Genomic DNA, 21221 nt, shown 5'->3' on the forward strand with positions numbered 1-21221 from the left:
CTAAGAACCTCACGGAGCAAGTGTCAGACAAGCTATAACTTAACTAAATATTCTGGTAAGCAAGAGGAAAGAAGCAGCTGAAATCTGATGACAGAGGACTGTAGTGGGAAGTACTAGCTGTGGGGAAACAGTAGCTGTCGTCTCTACCTACATCTGAATGGGTTTATGGTTTCCAATGTGGAAGAAATGCAAGTTTAGGCAGCAAAACTGAAGAGTAAAGAAGCCCTATTATTCCTAAAACCCCAAGAACAGAAATTTCATCAGACAACATATACTCTCCGCTCCTTGCTAAGTCTGGGGTTTCTTTTCTCTGCAGTCAAAAGGCTTTTGAAGACTTGGTGGCTTTACACCAGTTGCAGAAGCCACCACCAAAGGGGGACCTGGAATCTACCTCTCAATACTCTTGCTCCTTCAGGCAACATCTCTGAGCAGGACCTGCAGGCAAACCAAAAGTATGTATATAGGAACAGGCTGCCAAGTGGGGCAATTGTCCCAGAGTAGGAACTGACAATGGCGCTCACCTTGTTCTCTGCTAATTCTTCCTAACCATGCAGTGGGAGTGGCATATGTGTCTTCATGACGTCCTATGGCAATATTCCCAGGATGCTGTACTCACAGTCATGTGAGTCTGGGAAAATTCCAAACTTCAGAGCATAGATGCCAGGTATGGAGCTAGTCCAATGGCTAGATAAGCTGAAGAACAGGTTCCATTCCTCACAGGAGCCTACCTGTGATCCCTTGGTCAGTCTGCCCTGGGGTCCTATACATGACCTGGCTGGAGATGCTGTCCAGGGATCTAACATCCCCCACTGCCTTCACATGTGGAAATCAGCAGGACATGCCGATGCTGTGAGAGACTCAGGAGACCGAGAAAGGAGGAGGAGCCCACAATTGAAGACTCATGGAGCCATGATTTCAGTCTCTTGGCTCCACCGAGTCTATCTGTGGGAAGCCTCAGGGAAGAGCCCAAAGCTCTCTCAGGAAGGGACTCCCCTACTCAGCAATACCAACAGGGGCTACATCACCAAGGAAGGTCCTCCCTTTGAAATCCATTCCACCTGTAATGTTAATAAAAGCTTCAAATAAATACCTGAGGCTAATGTGTAATAACATACTTGATTCTCATGTATAAAATTAACTGTCCAAGCCTAGAGGGGCAGGGATCATTCCTGTTCTCAAACATATCCAAGAGAAATTTATCTTTTTTCTACTTGCATCCCAAACACTCTATCTTCCTTTCCAAAGTTTCCAACTTTTTAAATTAAATTTATTGGGGTGACGTTGGTTAATAAAATTTTATAGGTTTCAAGTGTATAATTCAATAATACATCATATGTATGTTGCATTGTGTTCACCACTGAAAATTAAATTTTCTTCCGTCACCATATATTTGATTCAAGTTTTTGATTTTGAACTTCCATGTCTTAGCACATTTTCATTGCATTTATGTGTCTATCCTTTGTAAATGAAAAAGTGTTTATCACTATTTTCTACTTAGTAAGTAATCAGAAACTTACTCTTTTCCCAAACTCAAATAATCCTAATTCTTTTCATCTTTTGGCCCAAGCCTTACTTTATAGTCCTTTGATTATTTCTTTGGTTTACTCCCCATCAACTTATTCATTCACTCAGCAAATACTGACTGAATGTCTGCTATGTGCCAGATCCTATTCTAAGACCTGGGAGATATGGCAATGCATATAACAAGATAAAAATTCCCTCTTCTCTTGGAGTTTATATTCTTTTTTAAAATTTATTTTTCAATTGTAGTTGATGTACAATATTAGTTTCAGGTGTACAACATAGTGATTAAACATTTACCTTATGAAGTGATCACGCTGAGAGTTTATATTTTCATGGGAAACAGATAATGATCATAAATAAAACTATTAGATTAGAAGATAAGTGCTGTGAAGAGAAAAAAAATAGGGAAGGGGCTAGTAAGTGCTGGAGGAATGCAATTCTAAGTAGGGTTGTCAGGAATATTTCACTAAAAAGAAAAAGAAAAAAAGTTGAGCAAAGACTTAAAGACTATGACAGAATGAGCTATACGTGGAGAAAAGCTTTCCAGGCGGAGGGAGCAACAAATATAAAGACCTTGAAGGGGTCAACACACCTTCAGTGTGTAAGGCCAATGTTGCTGGAGCAGAGTGAACAAGGAGGTAAGTAGCAAGAAATGAGATCAAAGCAGTAAGTGGGAAGGTTGAGACAGCTCATGGAGGGTCTCGCAGGCCTTTAAAGGACTCTGGTTTTTACTCAAATACAGGAAAACACAGAGGGTTTTGAGCAGAAGAGTGACATAATATGGCTTCCATGTAAACACTAGCATTCTGGCTGCTGTGTTGAGAACTTGACTATAAGCTGGCAATGGTAGAAGCAGATAGACCAGCTATTGCAATAATCTTGTAGAGAGATAATTCTGGCTCGGTCTAGGGTGGCAGCTGGTAAAGCAAGGAGAAATGGGATTCTGGATATATCCTCAAGGTAAAGTCAACAAAAATTGATAAATTGGAGCTGAAAAAGAGGTATCAAAAGTAATATCAAGGTGATATAACATGAACATCTAGAAGGACGGAACTGTCATTAATTGAAATAGGAAACACTGTAAAATAAGTCCAATTTTGTATATGGTAAATTTGAGATACCATCCAAGTCCAGATGCCAATGGGCAGCTAGATAGTAAGGACAGAAGTCTAGGTTGGAGCTAAACTGGGAGTCATCCACATTAAAATGGTTTTATTGTATAAGATGAGATCACTGCAGGTATGTGTGTAAATAAACTGTCCAAGGACTGAACTCTAAAGAGTTAACAGGTTGTAGAGGTGAGGGGAAACCAGCAAAGGAGACTAACAAAGAGCAGTGATTTAGCTAAGAGACAAACCAAAGAGAAAATGTCCTAAAGCCAAGTAAAGAAAATGTTTCAAGAGGGAGTATCAAATGCTGCTGACAGCCTACGCAGGATGAAGCAGAAAATGCCATTAAGATTTAGGTTTGTGCAAGTCATCCGTGACTGTGAACAGTCTTGGTGAAGTGGACTTAATAGGGAATTGGTAAAGAGGAACTGGAGACAACTCTTTTAAAAATGTTTCACTATATGCAACAGCAAGAAATCTATGGGCAGTGAACACACAATGCAATATCTGTATCTCTATCGAGATATAGATACATTATTGATAGATAGATAGATAGATAGATAGATAGATAGATAGATATAGATAGATATAGATATAGATATGCTTTACTGTTGAATTGTACACCTGAAACTTACCCGATTTTATTAACCAATGTCACCATAATAAAATTTATAATAGTTTTGCTGTAAAATGGGACAGAAAAATGAGAATTGGAAGTAAAAATGGAGTCGGAGGGTTCATATTTGTAAGATGAGAAAAATGGTAGCCTATTTATGCATGGATAGGAAGATCCAGGAAAGAAGGGAAATACCAATGCTACAGAAAAGGAGGGAAAATTGTTGAGATGTCCTTAAAAGCTGGAAGATGGGCTCTACCACACAGTATTTGGACAGGAGCATGGATAGTTTATAGCAGTTTCTCAACCTTGACAGCAATGACATTTTAGCCCATTTTTTGTCGTAGGGGGTTGTTCTGTGCATTGTAGGATATTTTGCAGCATCCCTGGCCACTGGCAAGTAGCACTGCCTTTCTGTTGTGACAACCAAATGTCCTCTGGAGAGCAGTCAGTCCCAGTTGAGAACCTCTGGCAAACAGTAACAGGAGGGAAAGCAGAGTATATAGCTATAAATGCTGGAAGATGGTTCGATATAGTGGTGGGAGCTTCTGATTGCTTCTATTTTCTCACTAAAATAGGAACCGAAGTAAGAGTAGCAATGGGGGAAGATGTTGGAGTTTTAAGGGGTCAGAAGGTAGCAGAAAGTTATCAGAAAGAAGGCAAGTGAAAGGACTAAGGAATATTGCCAAATAGCATAAAGGACCCACTTAAGTTCCATGGTGACAAGTTTAAAGTAAGACAAGTCAGCCTGGCTATTTTTTTGCTGGCCCATTCAGTGGCATGGGTCTAGGCATAAAGTAGGTGAAGAATTGAGTATGACAAAACAGAGACAAGGGAGATGAGTGTATGCAACAAAGTGCTTGTGATTACAATTTAGCTGGAGGAGGAAAATGAAGGCATTGGGGGAGGGAAATGAGGTCAATGGAAAGGAAGGAAGATCAAAAGAAAGTCCTGGTGAAGAAATGAGTTGTTGGATTCAGTGCCCTCTAGAGAATGAACTAGAAAGATAGGAGGTAATGTGGGAGAGTGGGATGTTTGAGAATGAGATATGGAGTAGTTGTAGATCTAGACTATGACCAAAGGAATGGGTGACTGAGATGGGGGTGGAGGATAAGATCACTGGAGGAGCACAGAAATGAAACCAGAGTATTAGAAAGTTAATCTACATGGATATTGAAATCATCAAGATTTATGATATGAGTGGTATTGGCATGGTATAATCTAACGATATATGTTTCAAAGCTGAAGTGTGTTAGAGAAGAGAGAGAATAGTCTAAAAATGTATACGGAAAACTCAGGAAATCTGCACTGCCTCTAGGCCCAGTGGTACCAAGGGTGTGACAGAAAACCCCACCACTAGAGGTAGTAGTAAAAGCAGAGTCCTCAGGAGAAACCAGGGCAGGAATGTAAAGGGAACATTCAGAGAAGTGGGTAAATATCTAGGGAATTTTGCTAATGACAGGTCATTAGTTCCAAAGAGCACAAAAGAATTCTAGGAGTTGGAAGAGGGAAGTAGATGGGGACAAAAAAGGGGGTGGAGAGTAATGGTTATTAGCATGTAAAAGATGAGAGGTGACTTGGTAGTTTGGGTCTTCTTGAGGTGACTGACATAAACAAGATAAAGGGCATAATGAGATTAATTCTGGTGGGGGTGGTAGAGAGGAATGTGTATCTGGGGCACCCCTTCAAGTCTGCCAATAGAAGTGCATGTAGGAGTAAGTGTATGGAGGAGGGACAGTTTTATTCTTGAGTTATAAATTAGTATGAAATTAGACCTGGCTCCAGACTATTTTAAGACAAGTCCTTAGTACTTACTTCAAAGATTTTAAATGAGATGATGAATGTAAAGCAGTTAGCGCAAAGCCTGATACTAAAATAACGTGAGTTATAATACCATTGTAAGGGGATGTTAAAAGCATACCTGCTTTTAACAGGTATCCCCTCAGTCTCAGCTCCAAAGCAGCAACCCCCAAGGTTACCTGCACAGAAAGCCAGGGCAGTGCTCTGACCCCTGCCTCCTTTATCCATCACCCTACCAATAATAATTTATTCAATGCCATCTCTATATTGTTCCTGAACAACACAAACTGATTAGCGATATACAAAACCAAAAAAATTTTATTGCTGAGTCATCTTGAGGTTCAAATGATGGGAGGGGGAGTCCATAGCCTTGCCAGGACTCCCATGTTAGGATAGAGATTATGGGCTCCACTTAGGGCACTATCTACTCTGATCTTGTTAACCTTGTCAGTCCCTCCAGGTCACTTCTACTTCATCTGTCCGATACCTGTGAAAAAATAGGAGAAACTTGGTGGTTGGCAATCCCTTAGCATCTTCCATTTTTCTCTGCCCTCATGATTCTGGACCCTCTTCCCTGCTTATTTTTGCCTACCTCCCATACAGTCCTAGCTATCCCCTCCAAGGGGTACTCACCTCTGTCTGATTCCAGAATCACTGAGGGGGGTCCTGTGTCCAGTCCGAAACATCTCCCAGCCAGCCTGTGCTATCATGGCTCCATTGTCAATGCAGAATCTGGGAAAGAAAAGAGATATGAAATTTGGGATCTAGGGGTGGAAAATCATAATAATTGGAAAAATGGGAGGAAAAAAAAATCAAGGGAAAGGGCCTTTACCTTTCATCTGTGGCAAAAAGCTTAGCTCCGCGTTCCTGGCACATCGTCTCCATCATTTCCTGCAGCCTCAAATTACCTACAATGAGGCAGGGGGTAGGATTAGCTTAATCTGAGCCATTTCTCCATCATCTAGCTTTATACTTCATGTGCATTTACTTAGGAAAATGAAGTAGGGACCCAAGGGAGCAAGGACTGGGAAGCACAGAACAAGAAATAAAACAAGTAATTTCCTCAAACTCTTAGAGATTTAGACTGTCAGGAGGAAGATGCATATGCCCAAGAATAGGAAATCGGAGCACAGTCCAATGATACATACACCCCACACCACCCACGATGAGGGCCTCCTCAGAGCCACAGTGTGCCATGGCCCGCTCTGTGATCTCCACCAGCATTGCAAACACAGTCTCCTGTGGGGGACAAACAAGGTGAAAACATTAGGGGGACCCAACCTTAGCTCTATCATATAAAAGCTCCTCTACCCTAAACTTTCTGTCCCAGCTTTTTACTCCACTACCTGCAGGGAGAAACACAGATCCTCAGGAGTACACTCGCCTGAGACCAGCATCCGCTTGGCTACATCCTATAAAAGAGAAAACAAACAGATAAAATAAATAGTGGTTTGGGGATGCCATAAGAGCAAAAATCAGCGGACCAGCACATCCTGTATCACACTTTGCCCTTCACTGGCACCAAGCTATAGAATGGGCAGCATTAATTAAGATTCAATAATATGAATGTCTGCCCTGGCACCCCTCTTACCCTACTAAATTTTCTTCCGCACTTATCACCATCTAAGCTTTAATATTAGATTATTTCCCCATCTTTCTTCCCCTTTTTGGGGGGTAGCGGGTAGGGGGTTATTTATCTTTCTCCCCATTAGGATGCAAGCTCCAAGTAGGCAGGCATTTTTATTTTGCTCCACGCTATATTGCTATTGCCAGGACAGTGCCTGGCAAAAGTATTCAAGAAATAGTTGCTAAATGAATATATTCAGCATCTACTATGGGCCAATACTGTGCTATATGCCAGAAATACAATGGTGAGCAAGACAGATATGCTTCATTAAAAGCATGCAAGTGCCACCTCCTCACCTCTCCCATACTCACCTCAATGAAAGACAAGATCCCAGAGAATGAGACGTCCATCCCCTTTACAGTGTATGGCAGCTCAACTAGCTTCTTGCCTCTATGTGGGAGTGAGTATATGAGGCACTAAGCTTGTAGTTAGCTGGCTGCTCACCCTTCAAAGCCCCTCCCAAACCGCATTAATACATATATATAGGGAAATCTCTGAAGCCCCACCAGTCAGCCTCCTTCTACCTAATGTCCCCTTACCGCTTTGCCATCTGTTCAATGTTGTAGCCTGGACTTGGGTCATTGGAAATCTAGCAAATAGGAAAAGAGGATGAAGTCGAATATTTAGGAAGCATAATAAACTAATTTACTACTTTCTCCCTCCATTTCCATGGCTCCACAGAAATTAATCCACATCTTATGTTCTCTGCAACCCAAAGGCTTACCTTTAGCACTCTAGCAAAACGATCCAGACAATTACCCACAGCAATATCGATGGTTTCCCCAAAGATGCGGTAACGACGTTTGGAATACGCAATCACCTAAGGGTGATGAGGATGTCCATGAAACCTCTAGTCTGTAAAGAGGAGTACTTGGCTTTGGGGAAGAATATAGCAGAGGGTCAACATGGCCACTAGAACATCCCAACAGGAAGGAAGAAAGTACTCTGCCCAACCCTGAGTGGATATTTTTATAGGTCTTATCTGAGAAGAAGCTCACATATACCTTGAGGATTCCCAGAGCAGATTCCTAATCTACAGAAGATAGCCTAGATTAGGGCAGAAGCAAACTGTCATTTTAAATACATTTTTCTAGCTTGGAGATTCCTGATATAGTCCCTTAAAATCGGTCTTGACAGTGTTTGGAGGAAGGGAACCAGGGTCCTTTTAGAATATCTTACCAGGGCAGTAGTGTTTGTAAACAAGAGAAGAAGTAGAGTTAAAAAACTAAAAAAAAAAAAAAATCCCATTTTTGGGTCAGACTAATGGTCCACCCAACTCAGCACTGGCAATCAACTTTAAGTTCTAGCACAGAGAATATGTATCATCCACTGACACATATGTCCCATACTTCTGATAATGAGTGCTTCCTAGGGACCACAGAAGTCCCTTTCCCTTCCTGGTGCTGCTAGGGTTTTCTGATGTAGCTCTTACACTGTTGTGAAAAGGCTGATGACAAAAGTGGAAGGAAAAACTCCTGTCTTTCTTCTATCATCTACTCCTCTCCACCCAATCATCTTCCCTGTTGTTTACACTAAAGCAGGCTTCAAAAGAGAAGAGGAAAAGAGAAGACTCCATCACTGCTCCTCTTAACTCTTGTAAGCCTCCACTGCCACATTCCATACTCCAAGTCTCTCTAACTTTGTATGCCATCTTTCAGGCTTCAACTAGCTACTTGCCCTCTACTTGTTAAAAGTTCCCACATTGTTTTCATGGGAATGTGTGCTTTGTCTTCAATAACTATATCACACAATGAAGTTTTAGAACATAACCCTTTCATAGGCAGGGGACAATGACTATTTCCGGCAATAACTCCACCATGTGTTCTATGGGAAAGGAAGGCTAACATTCTCTAATCCCAACCTAAAAAGGTCTTATATGGTATCCCAAACAACTATGGGTTCACCTAGAAACTTAAAATACCTACTATTATTTACAGAGTGTTTTAAAAATTATTTACATTTTCACACTCTTAGAATAAAAACTTCTATGTATTTATCACAAGTAATGTAAAACAAACATGTTATTACTGTAAAGAAATAAAATGGGTAGTACCCTTTAGTTGTAATTGCTAAGATTCATAGAAAAAATAAGCTTCAAAATAATTAAAGTACAAATGATTTCATTATTTTGAAGGCTTCGATCCTTACCATTCTTACATTTTCTAAATTGGAAACTCCTCATTTTTATAACTACATACATAAAAGACATTTAATGTTCTGATCATCATGCTCAAATCTGCAATGTTACAAACTTTGTTGTGGATTTTCTAGTGTATCACATTTTAGTTAGGATGAGCCCAGCACTGTTCTTGTAGTTTTTGCAATTCAGGTAGAACGTGAAAATTGCCAGTATGGTGCCTTAGAAATTAAGAAGGAATGGTGGAGTACTCTTAATACCTGTGTATTGCCTCCGCTCACATAAAGCACAGTTGGGCTGGTGGCTCCAGTGATGAGGCGGCCCATCTCAATGTGGCCTATACAGTGGTTCACACCCACCAATGGTTTATCCCACAGTTGGGCCACTGTACGGGCCACAATAGCCACAGAAGCCAGTGGGGCACCCATGCCAGGGCCTAAGGAAATAGAAATGGGAGTTAGAATTCTATAGAGATTGGAAAAAACAGAGCTGGGGGAAGTAGGGGACGTGAGAGGTGGGGTCAGGTTAGTGATGGTAGCAGAGGCAAGTTGCAGGCCATTTTGACATAGCCAAGATCCAAGTATATTCTTCCATTGCCAACCACTCACCGAGCCATACCTTTGGTATAGGCAATGCAGTCAATATCCTGGTAGGTTAATCCAGACTCGGTTAGTGCCTCCTGAAGTAGGTCCAAGATAACAGCTCGGTGGTGCCTGGCCGTATCACTTGGAAGAAATCCTAAAAGACGAACACAGGGTTTTTCTGTAGCAAAGGTAGGTAGTTTTCTAGTAGTATAGGGAGAGTACTTTTCATTCTTAAGCATTTTGTCTTTCAGGTGCTCAGATACATTATTTCCAGCCTGTTCAGAAGGCTGAAGAGTCCCTCAGAAATGCCCTTCTTCATACCCACCATTTCAGTCTTCAGGACTCAAGGCAAGTGATACTTACCTCCTACATACCCTTTGGTGATATTTTCTGTGACCCTAACAAACCCTGTGTGTGATCACATCACTGTATTTAACATGCTATATATAACTATATCTAGTACTTTTGTCATAAGCTTCTTTGCTGTAAATTCTTTGCTGTAAGCATTTCCTCCACAAGCATTTTTCATAGCACAACTAATTGGCCTTAAGGCAATTTCACAGTAAAAGATAAAATAATGGGAAATAAAACAAGGACGTTGAAATATGAAAAATTAACAAAACTTTAAAAAACTTGTGAAAAATGAAAATACATTGTCTCGAGGTCTTTCGTTCATACTATTTTTTTTTTTGTTGATTCATCTCCCTGATCGGCATCACCTTTCCTTTTTCACTATAATTTCTTCCTTTAGTAAAAGAGGTATCAATTTCAACTAAAAAATTGATAATTAATGCTCTCAAAGACTGTTGTGAATTAGTAGCCACCTCTTTCGTATTTGCCATAGCTTGGTAAGCTTTTGGTTTTGACGGATGAGAGGGAAGACTGTGCTCATGGAAGGATTTGCAAACTGATATGTTATTATTTTCTAGTATAGCATGTAATCTGGCTTTATACATAGTTGTTATCATCCACTATTTCAGACCAACACGTCTACTCATCACTGTAGGAACTATGATGAGAGCTATTATTTACATAATATAAAAATGGGAGTAATTGCAAGAACTTCCTCAGTGGAGAAATGAAACCAAACTGTGAACTAGCTTATTAAATACATTAAGTCTGCCTAATGTAAAGCAAATTGTCAACCAGTTATTTTACCTTTTACAGTGAAATTGCCTTATAATTAGAAAATGTATGCGGCAAAAATACCTAGAACCGTATTTAATATGTAACAATTATAGCATAATTATCTGTAGTTTTCCCAGTTTAACCATGAGCATCTCAAGACACTGGCTATTTCATTCATCTTTGTATTCCTGGTGCCAAAATGCTAAACATATATTTCTAATGAGTAACTTGTCAAAACGCCACTTGTCCAAGGAGGCTTTTCGGGTATATGCAAATCAACTGTCCACTCACACAGGTGTTTTAGGGGATGGTAGGCAAGACATAACATCATAACTTACACATAACATTTATTAAAAGTTGTAATGTGTTTAATAGTTTAATTATCAAGTTCAATGATGCAGGTATTATTATTATTCTCATTTTAAAAGTAAAGTCCAAAAACAAACACTGAGTGAGTACTGCAAAGCCAGCCAGTTCTAACACCTAAGCTGGGAGTCTTTATACTGCTCATTCTAGAATATTTTGATTGTATCTGTTATTTATCATGCTATGAAATTCTGTTTACACGTCCAACTCCATAGCAGGCTCATATCTATTTTTATATCCAGCTGACGATTAGCACATAAGAAAATCAATAAAACTGAATTTTTCATATTTTCATTCCATGAAAGCTGAACGAACCCTGAAGATCCAAGTTTAAGTGTCTGTGACTCTTCTATCCATCAGCCTTGTGACGTTAATACTGCCACATAATTTCAGAGACTCGGATCAAAAACTCTATGAGAGGTAATGCGCTTCTACTTCACTAGTGTTTAGGAAGATAGAAGGTGATGCTGTGTGGAGACGTGCACTTCAAACTATAAGTTTCCTACTCACCTGTGCCCGGAGGCGTGATATAAGTCCGCCGCGGATTCGCCAGCACTACACCATCCCGTACCACTCCCACGCCAACCTTGTTGGCGCTGCCTTCAAAACCCAGTACCGTCGGCATGGCCGAAGCTGGGAGTAAACACCGGCAGGGCTCCTAGCTACCACTGCAGCCGTGGAACCCTCACCAGTCTGCGCTGAGCCGCAGGCATCCGAGCGCAAAAGATGACGTCGAGCCAGTAACTGTTAAGTGGGCAGCGCGCAGCAAGACAAATACCGAACTCCAGCGCTCGCTGCGCCTGCGCCGGCCCCGCCCCCGTCGTCATGGCGACCGGTCAAGGCCCCCGTCAAGGACTTGTCCTCCTAACTGCCAGGGACGCTGACCCGACATCTGCTCATTACATTCCTTCGGTTCCTCTCCTTCTATCCGATGGTCCAGCCCAGCCTTCTCCACTGACTTTTTTCCCTCTTGCACAGCGTTGGGATCTTCGGTCAGGGTGGCAGCAGGAGACTTGTATATGGCACACCGATAAACAGTCCGAGAATGGAGAGATGGGGCCTTTAGTCCCCTAGAGGCATTGGAGAAGGGAGAGATGGCCGGGGTTCTCCGTCACGTGGTGCCAGACAGACTAATCACCGGCATTCCTCCGCCATGCGGTGAATATCTCAGGTCATGTGACCACGCCAGTTACCCACGTGGGGGCACAGTGTGGTGTTCTTTGTGCTCGGGTAAGGAGGAGGCAGGCTGGGACTCAAGTGGGTCAGATACAGGATTGCTGTTCTTTTGCCTATCAGAGGGGGCCTCTCTGGACATCCGATCGGCTAGCTTTAACCGGGACCTTTAGTTAAGGCTCCCGATTGGCCTGAGGAGAGATCTCGCGAGGAGGGCACACGGCACTGTGAAATGATTGTGTTGTGGGTGAGGGGCTGAAGGGCCTATGGTGCTCGGAGGCGGGGAAAAGATTCAGAGATAATAACAGGCCGCGCGAGGGGGGAGTCTTTTCTACAGCATTAGCTGGTTTCACCGCTTATTTGTGTCTGTAGGCAACGCGATAAAAATACTGCTTCGCTGGGCGACGTGGTGCAGGAGGGCGTTCGTTACAGTGATGCCGAAGCGTGGGAAAAAGGGAGCGGTGGCAGAAGACGGGGTAGAGCCCAAGACTGGTAAGAGAATAAATGAGCTCCTTTCTCTAGAGGTTGCGATGGGGGTGCTTCTAATTTCATGGATAAACGGGAAGTAAGGACCGACGCACTGCGCTTTTGCAGTTTGTGAAAAAGTAGCGGCAACTGTAGGCTCTCGGTGAGTTTATAGTTAACTCCGGGTGAAAGTTGGATACCGTCAACTTTTATTATTGTGTATTACTTATTTTATAGAGCCAGAGGCCAAGAAGAGTAAAGTGGGAGTAGGAGCAAAGAAAAACGAAAAAGAGGCAGCAGGAGAGGGGCCAGCCCTGTATGAGGACCCCCCAGATCAGAAAACCTCACCCAGTGGCAAATCAGCCACACTCAAGATCTGCTCCTGGAATGTGGATGGACTTCGAGCCTGGATTAAGAAGAAAGGTTTAGATGTGAGTGGAATTCAAGGAGGGGAAGAGACATTCTTTAGTATTGAATGATCTTGAGGTTTAATCACCTTTTCACATTTTAGTCTCCAGCTTGTGTGGGGGAGTTTGTCCTTGGTAGTTTTCTAGTGGATGTACAAGGAGGGGCTTCACGAAGTCATATCAACTGTTTCCTGCGTAACTATTCCTTCAATTCTTTTGCCATTGTCTTAAATGTTTAATGTTTTCATCTCTTTCTCAACAAGTTGAAAAAACCTTGTTACTGAACTTATTCCATTTTATCTCCAACATATTCTCTATTTAAATAACTATGTTAACACAATGCAGTATAAAGATGATGTATTATAGAAACATAATCCTATTAACCAATGTCACCTCAATACATTTAATAAAACTTTAGAAATATCTAATGCTCAAAAAGTCTTAGCTATCCACTATCTATAGGAAAAAAACAAAAACACAGTCTCCTCAGTGTTGCACTAAGTCTTATGGCCTTCCATTAGTTACCACTTATAACTGTTTAAATACCGTGTTGCTAGACTGTACACACCTTATGCACAGGGACTGTTTCACCTGTGTATATCTAGTATTTGGCACAGATGCTTCAATGTCTGCTGAATTGATACTACTTTTTATACATTTTATTTCACAGTGGGTAAAGGAAGAAGCCCCAGATATCCTGTGCCTGCAAGAGACCAAATGTTCAGAGAATAAACTACCGGCTGAACTTCAAGATCTGCCTGGTCTATCCCATCAGTACTGGTCAGCTCCTTCAGACAAGGAAGGGTACAGTGGTGTGGGCCTACTCTCCCGCCAGTGCCCACTCAAAGTCTCCTATGGCATTGGTGAGACCCTTGATTCCTTATGCCCGAGGTCTTCAAAACCAATAGCTTATACCCTACCCCTGCCTCAATTCTTGATTCCTTTCTTCCCTCCTTTTTCTTATACTTAAAGCTGTTACTGTTTTACCATTTTTGTAGGTGAAGAGGAACATGACCAGGAAGGCCGAGTGATTGTGGCTGAATTTGATGCATTTGTGCTGGTAACAGCCTATGTACCTAATGCGGGCCGAGGTCTGGTGCGCCTTGAGTACCGGCAGCGCTGGGATGAAGCCTTTCGCAGGTTTCTGAAGGGCTTGGCTTCCCGCAAGCCTCTTGTGCTATGTGGGGATCTCAATGTGGCTCATGAAGAAATTGACCTTCGAAACCCCAAGGGAAACAAAAAGAATGCTGGCTTCACTCCACAAGAACGTCAAGGCTTCGGGGAACTGCTGCAGGCTGTGCCACTGGCTGACAGTTTCCGGCACCTCTACCCCAACACAGCCTATGCCTATACTTTTTGGACCTACATGATGAATGCTCGATCCAAAAACGTTGGTTGGCGCCTTGATTACTTTTTGGTGTCTCACTCTCTGTTACCTGCATTGTGTGACAGCAAGATCCGTTCCAAGGCCCTGGGCAGTGACCACTGTCCCATCACCCTATACCTAGCACTGTGATACCTCTCCTAAATCACTTTGAGCCTAGGAAGTAAGCCTCTAAAACTAGCTTTAAAACTCCTTGCCCCCGCCCCCACCTTCTGCCAAACTTCTTTAAAAATTGCTCTCTAAAAAATTCTGCACTGCATTTCCCTTCTAAAAATATGAATCCTTCAACCAGGCTCCTAGTGACAGGTTTCCTTTAAGCTCAAGGTATTTGTGTGTGTATGTGTGTGTGTGTGTTTTTTACATTCAACAAAAGCTACTGATGACTTCTTTTGAATTGTCCACGTGAAAATAAAGAGCCATAATTTCAACCCTGCTGTCTTTGTATTCTACCCTTCTGTGGGGCTACAAATTCCCCTCTTTTTTTGTACATACAGATTAACAACTGGAAAAGGGTAGTCACGACCTTATTTATTTACAAGCACAGGATGAATCCCTAACCTCCCCCACAACAGAGCAACCCTACCCAGCCCAGTTAAATACACTGGGGAGTAAGGTTGGAAGGAGGAATTAAGGGAAACACAGGACTAGGGGGACATTCCCCATATTAAATAGTTATATACATATCAGTTCCTGTGGTTCTGTACAGAGCAGCGGCTGACCCCACCCCCATAGGACATGGAATGGGGGGAGGAGACTGAGGGTACTGAGGCCAGAGCCAGCCCCTGGTGAAGTGCAATAGCAGCAGCAAGGTCCTAATGGTACACAAGAGGGAGGGAAACCCCCAGGGCTACCCACCCCCACCCTGCCCTGGAATGTGTAAGGGACAGGAATGGCTCTCAGGGAGCACATAGGAAAGACATGGCTAGAACCATCTTTTATGACCCAGGTTTAGGGGCAACATTTCACCTACCTCACCCTAAACATAGCAACTCTTGGAGGAAAGCAGGTGGCCAGGCCAACAGTGGCCTTTTCTACCCCTCCAAACCTAGGTGAGGGCCTGGTCCCTTCCTACCTCTCGCCAGGGAAAAGGAAGGCAGCTGCTTGGCTTCCCTTATAGAAGCCCAGGGAGCCTTTGATTATGGTTCCCTTTGTAGTGTCACTGTCCCCACCAGGAAGGGGCCAGGCACAGTCTGTGGGTGATCATGGGGCTCAGGAGAAGTTCTGGACAGGGTGGCTGACCTTCATACAGGCCCAATAGAAGGCCCGCCCCAAACACAGCACAGCCAACAGGATCACAAATGCCCAGGCTGCATAGATGCCTCCATATTGCTGTGCATGCTTCCATGTCCCAAACTGATGGAGAAAAAGAAAGATGAGGTTACTCTTGATCTCTCACCACTTTCTAGGATCCCTAGTAACAGTCCCTGTTGCCTATCCATGTGTAGCCACCTTCAGGGACCTACTTAAAGGCCCAGTTCAGCTCCCTTCACTCTTAAGCAGGAAATTATTCTTACAATCCCAAACATGTCAGTTTTTCTTAATGTCTCACAATTGCACTAGGTTTTCTAAGAGCAACTCCTAATTTAAGCCATTTCTCTTCTGTCCTACCCTCTGCATAAAGAAGATGGCTGTTTTTTATTCCTATAGAACAATGAAAACTGTTTATCAATTACCTTCAACTTCATCTATACATTAAAACACAAAATAAAATCCCTTGATTTCTTTTACTTTTTTTAAGATACCTATTCCCAAATCTTAGTCTACAGAGATGAGACTGGAGAATGAAAGGGGCTGGATCATAGTTACTCACGGCAAGGCCAGTGGCAGTGACTGCCAAGAGTAAGCCAAGCAAGAAGCAGCAGATACACCTCTTTCGTGGATATCTGCGCCCAATAGATGACCTGTGGGGAGCAAATAGAAATGGATGCTTGCAATGGCTCTGTAATTTTTACTCTACACATTACCTGATTACCAGCTCAATGATGCCACTCTCTAATCACTTACACTTTCCTGCAGTGAGGGCAACGGGCCAAGGTTCGGTCTGTGAACTCCGTCCACTATGGAGAAAGAAAAAAGGGAAAACCAATTAATAGTATAAGCAAGGTCATCTTCAATGAGAGTCCTGGGGCAGGGGAGGATGGGAAATGGGTCCTCATAGAACAGACCTGTTCAGGATTCATTATCATAAACTGGAAATATATTCACGATTCCTCTTGGGTTTGTTTGTTTGTTTGTTTGGCCAGGGTTCCCAATACCCCTCCTCACCAGAAAAGTATTCTTGCAATGTCCACAGATGACCCTGACACCTACAGGTTGTTGTTCTGGACTCAGAGGTCCTGGGTGCACAGGCCCCAGGTTGATGATTCTTTTGCTGTACAAGGAAAAGACTATGTTTAAAAAGTTTTTAATCCTAAAGATCCCTACACTATCCCTCCTTCGTACTCCCCACTCCCTGCCTAAGTTCCTCTACTTCCCTGTACGGTTAAGATACTCTGCTTAAACTATAGGTCTCTAATTTCCCTTTTATCTCAGGATAATTGAGTGTCCAAAACTCTCCATTCTAAAGGACACTAGTCCATCCTAATCTTTTTATTGACAGATGAGAAAGATGGCTGTAACATTCTAGAGGCACAACAGTTCTTAGCTTTTTCTCCTTCTAAGTAAGCACTGGCTCTCTCACCTTGACATTCTCTAAAATATTCATCTTCTTTTGGCTTTCCAATTTTCCCACCGATGCCTTTCCCACCTATGCCTCTTACCAGTAGGGTCGAGGGCAGGCAATCCGCTGGGAAGTTACTTTGCAGATAAGGAGACAGTTACAAGGGCATCGAACATATTTTTTCCCTGGGGGTGCATTCTTGATTGGCTAGAGAAAAACGAGGATATTGGTAAGCAAACGTCTATTCCCAATCCCTTTCATTTCCTCCAAAACACCTTCAGAGATCAGATAGATAAGGTCTTAGCCAGGACACAGAAATGAAAGAAAGGCATACAGCATGTGACTGAAAAATGAAAACTAGGCTTATGTATTTGGTATAGGTATGAAGGTGACGGATGGTAAACATTAGCTTCTGGGGAAATGGCTGTGTGAGACTCCTGGAACTGAAACCTGCGTTTCATGAAGAGTGCTTGGCTGACGATCAAGGTCTAGAATCAAGGAATCAGAAAGAGGATCCAGGAAACAGGGCCCGTTTCATTGATATGCATAACTCACAGTGGCTTCATTGCAGACGCCACATTTGACTACATGCTGATGCATCTTGCCTTCCACGTTGATGAGAGACTGGCAGACTCGGCAGGTGATCATGGGAGCATTCCCACTGTCCGGGCTAGTCAAGGGTGAGTAGGGGGGTGGGTCCTCCCCAGGCAACACGGCTGGATGTCCCTCAGGGAATGGGGGAAATGCTGAAGAGGAAGGTAAAAAGGTCTGTCATCACTAGCAGTCACCCCCTCTGATGCTCCACGGGGTCATGGAACTCTTTCTGGTCCTCAACCCTCTGACCAAACTCGGCGAGCTTCTTATAATCCGTGCTTCGATCAGTTTCCTCAGAACCCCCTTCCGTCCCCAAGCTACGGTCACAATTGCGGAAAGCAGGAAGCCTCACTCTGTCACAGGTGCAGAAGCTCTGCACCTGGAGCTTGGGCCCCGCCTCCGCCCGCGGCCCCGCCCCTCCCACCTCTCAGAGTACCCCCAGGGAACACCTCGGACCCGCCCGGGCTTACCCTGGGGCGGGGTATGTTTACCGGCTCCGTACGGTGGTGCGGAGGGGGTCAGGCCTCCCCCGGGCCCAGCCCCACTCCCGCCTGGTCCCACTAATCCATTGCCGCCAGCACCACCATCGATGGGCTCGGAGAGCAGCGGGGATCGCTCTCCATCGGCCGCCATGGCCGCCACCACCGCCTTCAGTTTCGGCCAAGGATCCCGTCGCCGCAGCCACTGCCACCGCCGCTACCGGGTCCCCAAGGCGCCTGCGCGCCTCGCGCCCAGCTCGCCCCGCAACCAGTGGCCTGCCCCGCCCCAATCCATCCCGCAGCACGTGATAGGATATCCCTGCCCCCGCGGGGCTATTATTCGTGGAGAGAAACCAATTCCTGTCCTGTGAAGGTAGCTCTTCATTTCCATTGGGGAGCGTCACAATAACGTCAACTGTCACATGACCTTCCGGAAGGCCGCTGGGCTTGCAAAAACTGCACGTGACGGGAGGTTCCGCAAACCATTGGAAGCGTAGTCCATCGCGCTACCTACAGACCAGGCGGTGGGGCCGGGCTGCCAGGCTAACTAGTCACGTGTTGCAGGAAGCCGGGCATTCTCTGGTATTCATCTAGAGCGGGCGCGTAATCATTGCTCCTTATTGGTCCAAACACTACTAAAAGGTTTTTCTCCCTCTTTTGCGGTTAAAGTTGGCCTCCCATTGGCTGGAGTCTTCCTTTCCCTCATCCTGTGATCGTTGGGGTGCAACTTTATTGGCCCGAATTTAGCGCCAGAACTCGGAGGCGTGGCTCAAGGAGCCGGCAGTGAGAGAGTGCCGGAGCTTGGGCAGTTCTGAGCAGTGGGAGGAGGAACCGTAGACAGCCCTTAGACACTCAAAGAAATACATGTAAAAAGTCAAGAGAAAAGCTGCACTAAGGGGAAATGGATTAAAATATTAAGATTATTACCCTACTCTTTCTTCATGGAGTCTCTTCTGGAACAGGATACGAGACTGGCTTTTTCAGGAAGCAGCCCTGCAGTCTCCATCCTATTCCTATCCCTGATTAGATTGTGAAATTACCTTTTAAGGAGATCTTAGCGTTTTACTCAATTTTGTGATCCCACACTCCCAAACACGTAAGCACAATAAATGGCTTTTGATTGAGTTAATCAAGTCCAAGGATATTTTTATCTCACCTTGTTTGTCAAATAAAACAGTCTTTAGACTTTCTAAAGACTCGACTTTACCCCCAGCCAGGAGACTGCAACGGAGGTTGCTCTGACAAGTATTGGAAAAGATCTTATTAAGCAGCTCAGGCATTTAAACATACAGCCAATCCACATACCCACTCTCCTGTTTATCCATATTCATCCATACTCATATTGTACAGCAGCCAAGACTACTTTTCAAACCTACTAAGGTGCTCTGCTAAATAGGTACCCAGACAGAAATGAAATGTGTAGGTTCCCCCATCCCCCAGTTGAAAGGAACTCTTTTCTTTGTTGTTTCAACTTTGTTGGGCGTTTCCGGGTAGAGCAGGGGCAATCAGTAGAGGTGAACGGGTCTTTGTTATGGAAAGAATAATTTAGGAGGATTTCTCTAAACGCAGGATGAGTAGGCTATTATTCTGGGATTAATGGTGGATGACAGAGTAAAAAGGACTCAACTTAGAGAATCTTCGTTTTATAGCGTTTCTGAAGTAATTTCTTTTAGTTAAGCCAATACAGTATGGGAAGGCCTCATTGTCATAGAAGAGAGTACCGGGAGGTCAAACGGAGATGGTTCCAGCTTTTGGGAAATATCTGATTGCTACGAATGAGAATATTATAATTCAGGTCTGTTAAATGTAGGGGCTCCTTGACTGAGAATAATGCTGGGATGGCTGCCTTTTTCTAAAGAACCCCTCAGATGAGGGTCCTTTCTTACCCTTACCAGAAACCAAAGCAGAACACTGAAAGTCTATCAGTAACCGCTGAACCCAAACCTTGGGGTTATGTTAAGGGTGGAAAATTTTCAAGTGAGCAAACTAGCTAAGTCAGCTACAGGGAAGAAATATCTTTAGATATCAGGAGTTGTCCTACTTGCTTGTGTGTGGTTTAGGAAGTGTATTGTATAAGATATGAAGATGGCCAATGTCTACTTCTGTAATCCATTTACTTGTTAATTAAGGGTGTTGTTCCGGGCAAAGATATGCTAACAGCCAACTTCCACTTCTGTAATCTGCTTGCTTGTTCAGGAGACCACCAGGATATGGTCTTAAGCTCTATCAGCTGCCTCCTCTGAAAGCTCGGGGCTGATCTCCTCTAGCCCTGCGTGGTAGAGAGTCAGTCGCCGGCCGGCTAATAAAGGCTCATAATTAATCTCAATTGGCTCCGTGGGTCTCAGAATTGTTCGCGCCATAACAGTTAATGTCCCACCACCCCTTTCTCCCAACCTCATGTGGCCTTTATGGGAATCTGAACTACATCTGGGTTTCCCCCCATGTCATAGCCCAAACTGTGGGTCTTAGATTGTCTTACATCTGAGAGGCAACAAGGAATTGAAAAAACAATTTTTAAGGACCAGGACCAGTTTAGCTCGGAGCCTCTCCCCTGAACCTAATATTGAGGAAAGTGCAACCCACCCCAAATATTTAATAATAAAGGTACTACTGCTATTCCAGCCATTATGGCTGCTACAGGGGCTAGAGACTTCACCTGGCTTCCATGTTTAGACACAGCTTTCCCAGGTCAGCTTCTACATAGAAGCAAGGATCCTTCCACTAATTAGTTCCCACAGACATTTAAAGAACTAAGGAACCTCTGAATACAAAATGAGGAAGGGATTGTATCTCTACAGGGGGATAGACCAGTCTGCAGTTCTTTCTGCTCTTTTTTGTTCTGTCTGGTATACAGATGCTCAAGTGTTCACTCTGGGGTAGAGTAGGTTCATTATTTGCACCTCGGGTACATATGCATTCCAAAACCTGTCTTTTGTGACTGTCCCCACACTTACAAAAGCCATATTGATGTTCATTTAAATCTAGTTTTATCCGTATAAAAATGTAGGAGAGATGGAGAATTGAATACAGTATGAAGGATCCTCTAGGGGCAGATGAGTAGAATGGCTTACTTTTTTAGTAGTTTGGGCTCTTATAGGTGAAATATAGGGATGTGTGGCTAGAGAAGTAAATGGAGAAGTAAACGTTAACCAATAGAATGAATGTTCTT

At 43.6% G+C, this 21221-nt stretch overlaps 3 protein-coding genes across 6 annotated transcripts; 1 reads left to right on the forward strand and 2 right to left on the reverse strand.

Moving 5' to 3' along the window:
* Nucleotides 1-5340: 5340 nt before the first annotated feature.
* Nucleotides 5341-11666, reverse strand: OSGEP (O-sialoglycoprotein endopeptidase). The gene is made up of 11 exons (XM_039869808.1): nucleotides 11402-11666; nucleotides 9432-9551; nucleotides 9074-9249; nucleotides 7401-7496; nucleotides 7216-7265; nucleotides 6988-7066; nucleotides 6396-6461; nucleotides 6198-6288; nucleotides 5882-5957; nucleotides 5683-5781; nucleotides 5341-5536 (listed from the first exon to the last, which is right to left on the reverse strand). Exons 1-11 carry the CDS (start codon nucleotides 11514-11516, stop codon nucleotides 5497-5499), a joined length of 1008 nt encoding a protein of 335 aa, XP_039725742.1. The 5' UTR covers nucleotides 11517-11666; the 3' UTR covers nucleotides 5341-5496.
* A 139-nt stretch (nucleotides 11667-11805) lies between these two features.
* On the forward strand, nucleotides 11806-14748 carry APEX1 (apurinic/apyrimidinic endodeoxyribonuclease 1). 3 transcript variants are annotated; one of them, XM_039869805.1, is made up of 5 exons: nucleotides 11806-12121; nucleotides 12437-12556; nucleotides 12767-12960; nucleotides 13607-13799; nucleotides 13935-14748. In XM_039869805.1, the coding sequence occupies exons 1-5, from the start codon at nucleotides 11986-11988 to the stop codon at nucleotides 14450-14452; spliced, it is 1161 nt and encodes a 386-aa protein (XP_039725739.1). In that variant the 5' UTR covers nucleotides 11806-11985; the 3' UTR covers nucleotides 14453-14748. The 3 variants fall into 3 exon arrangements, with proteins under 3 accessions (XP_039725739.1, XP_039725741.1, XP_039725740.1); XM_039869807.1 differs by lacking the exon at nucleotides 11806-12121 and adding an exon at nucleotides 12125-12152; XM_039869806.1 differs by lacking the exon at nucleotides 11806-12121 and adding an exon at nucleotides 12151-12311.
* Nucleotides 14749-14827: 79 nt separating this feature from the next.
* PIP4P1 (phosphatidylinositol-4,5-bisphosphate 4-phosphatase 1) lies at nucleotides 14828-18452 on the reverse strand. 2 transcript variants are annotated; one of them, XM_039869810.1, is made up of 7 exons: nucleotides 18065-18452; nucleotides 17535-17725; nucleotides 17080-17186; nucleotides 16586-16691; nucleotides 16325-16377; nucleotides 16131-16221; nucleotides 14828-15673 (listed from the first exon to the last, which is right to left on the reverse strand). In XM_039869810.1, exons 1-7 carry the CDS (start codon nucleotides 18204-18206, stop codon nucleotides 15530-15532), a joined length of 834 nt encoding a protein of 277 aa, XP_039725744.1. In that variant the 5' UTR covers nucleotides 18207-18452; the 3' UTR covers nucleotides 14828-15529. The 2 variants fall into 2 exon arrangements, with proteins under 2 accessions (XP_039725744.1, XP_039725743.1); XM_039869809.1 differs by having other exon boundaries at nucleotides 18044-18336.
* Between the last annotated feature and the right edge of the window lie 2769 nt (nucleotides 18453-21221).

The sequence above is a fragment of the Pteropus medius genome, unplaced genomic scaffold (genome assembly GCF_902729225.1).
Source record: "Pteropus medius unplaced genomic scaffold, Ma_sr-lr_union100, whole genome shotgun sequence".
In the NCBI taxonomy this organism is placed as follows: domain Eukaryota; kingdom Metazoa; phylum Chordata; class Mammalia; order Chiroptera; family Pteropodidae; genus Pteropus; species Pteropus medius.

Coding starts and splice junctions, on each gene's coding strand:
- OSGEP (XM_039869808.1), bottom strand. CDS start 11,516: ATGCCGACGGTACTGGGTTTTGAAGGCAGCGCCAACAAGGTTGGCGTG. Junction 9,250..9,431: donor CTGCATTGCCTATACCAAAG/GTATGGCTCGGT, acceptor CTATTTCCTTAG/GCCCTGGCATGGGTGCCCCA. Junction 6,462..6,987: donor GGATCTTGTCTTTCATTGAG/GTGAGTATGGGA, acceptor TCTCTTTTATAG/GATGTAGCCAAGCGGATGCT.
- APEX1 (XM_039869805.1), top strand. CDS start 11,986: ATGGCCGGGGTTCTCCGTCACGTGGTGCCAGACAGACTAATCACCGGC. Junction 12,122..12,436: donor GTGGTGTTCTTTGTGCTCGG/GTAAGGAGGAGG, acceptor TTGTGTCTGTAG/GCAACGCGATAAAAATACTG. Junction 13,800..13,934: donor CAAAGTCTCCTATGGCATTG/GTGAGACCCTTG, acceptor CCATTTTTGTAG/GTGAAGAGGAACATGACCAG.
- PIP4P1 (XM_039869809.1), bottom strand. CDS start 18,206: ATGGCGGCCGATGGAGAGCGATCCCCGCTGCTCTCCGAGCCCATCGAT. Junction 17,187..17,534: donor GCGTCTGCAATGAAGCCACT/GTGAGTTATGCA, acceptor GTTTTTCTCTAG/CCAATCAAGAATGCACCCCC. Junction 16,222..16,324: donor TGCCCTCACTGCAGGAAAGT/GTAAGTGATTAG, acceptor TGCTCCCCACAG/GTCATCTATTGGGCGCAGAT.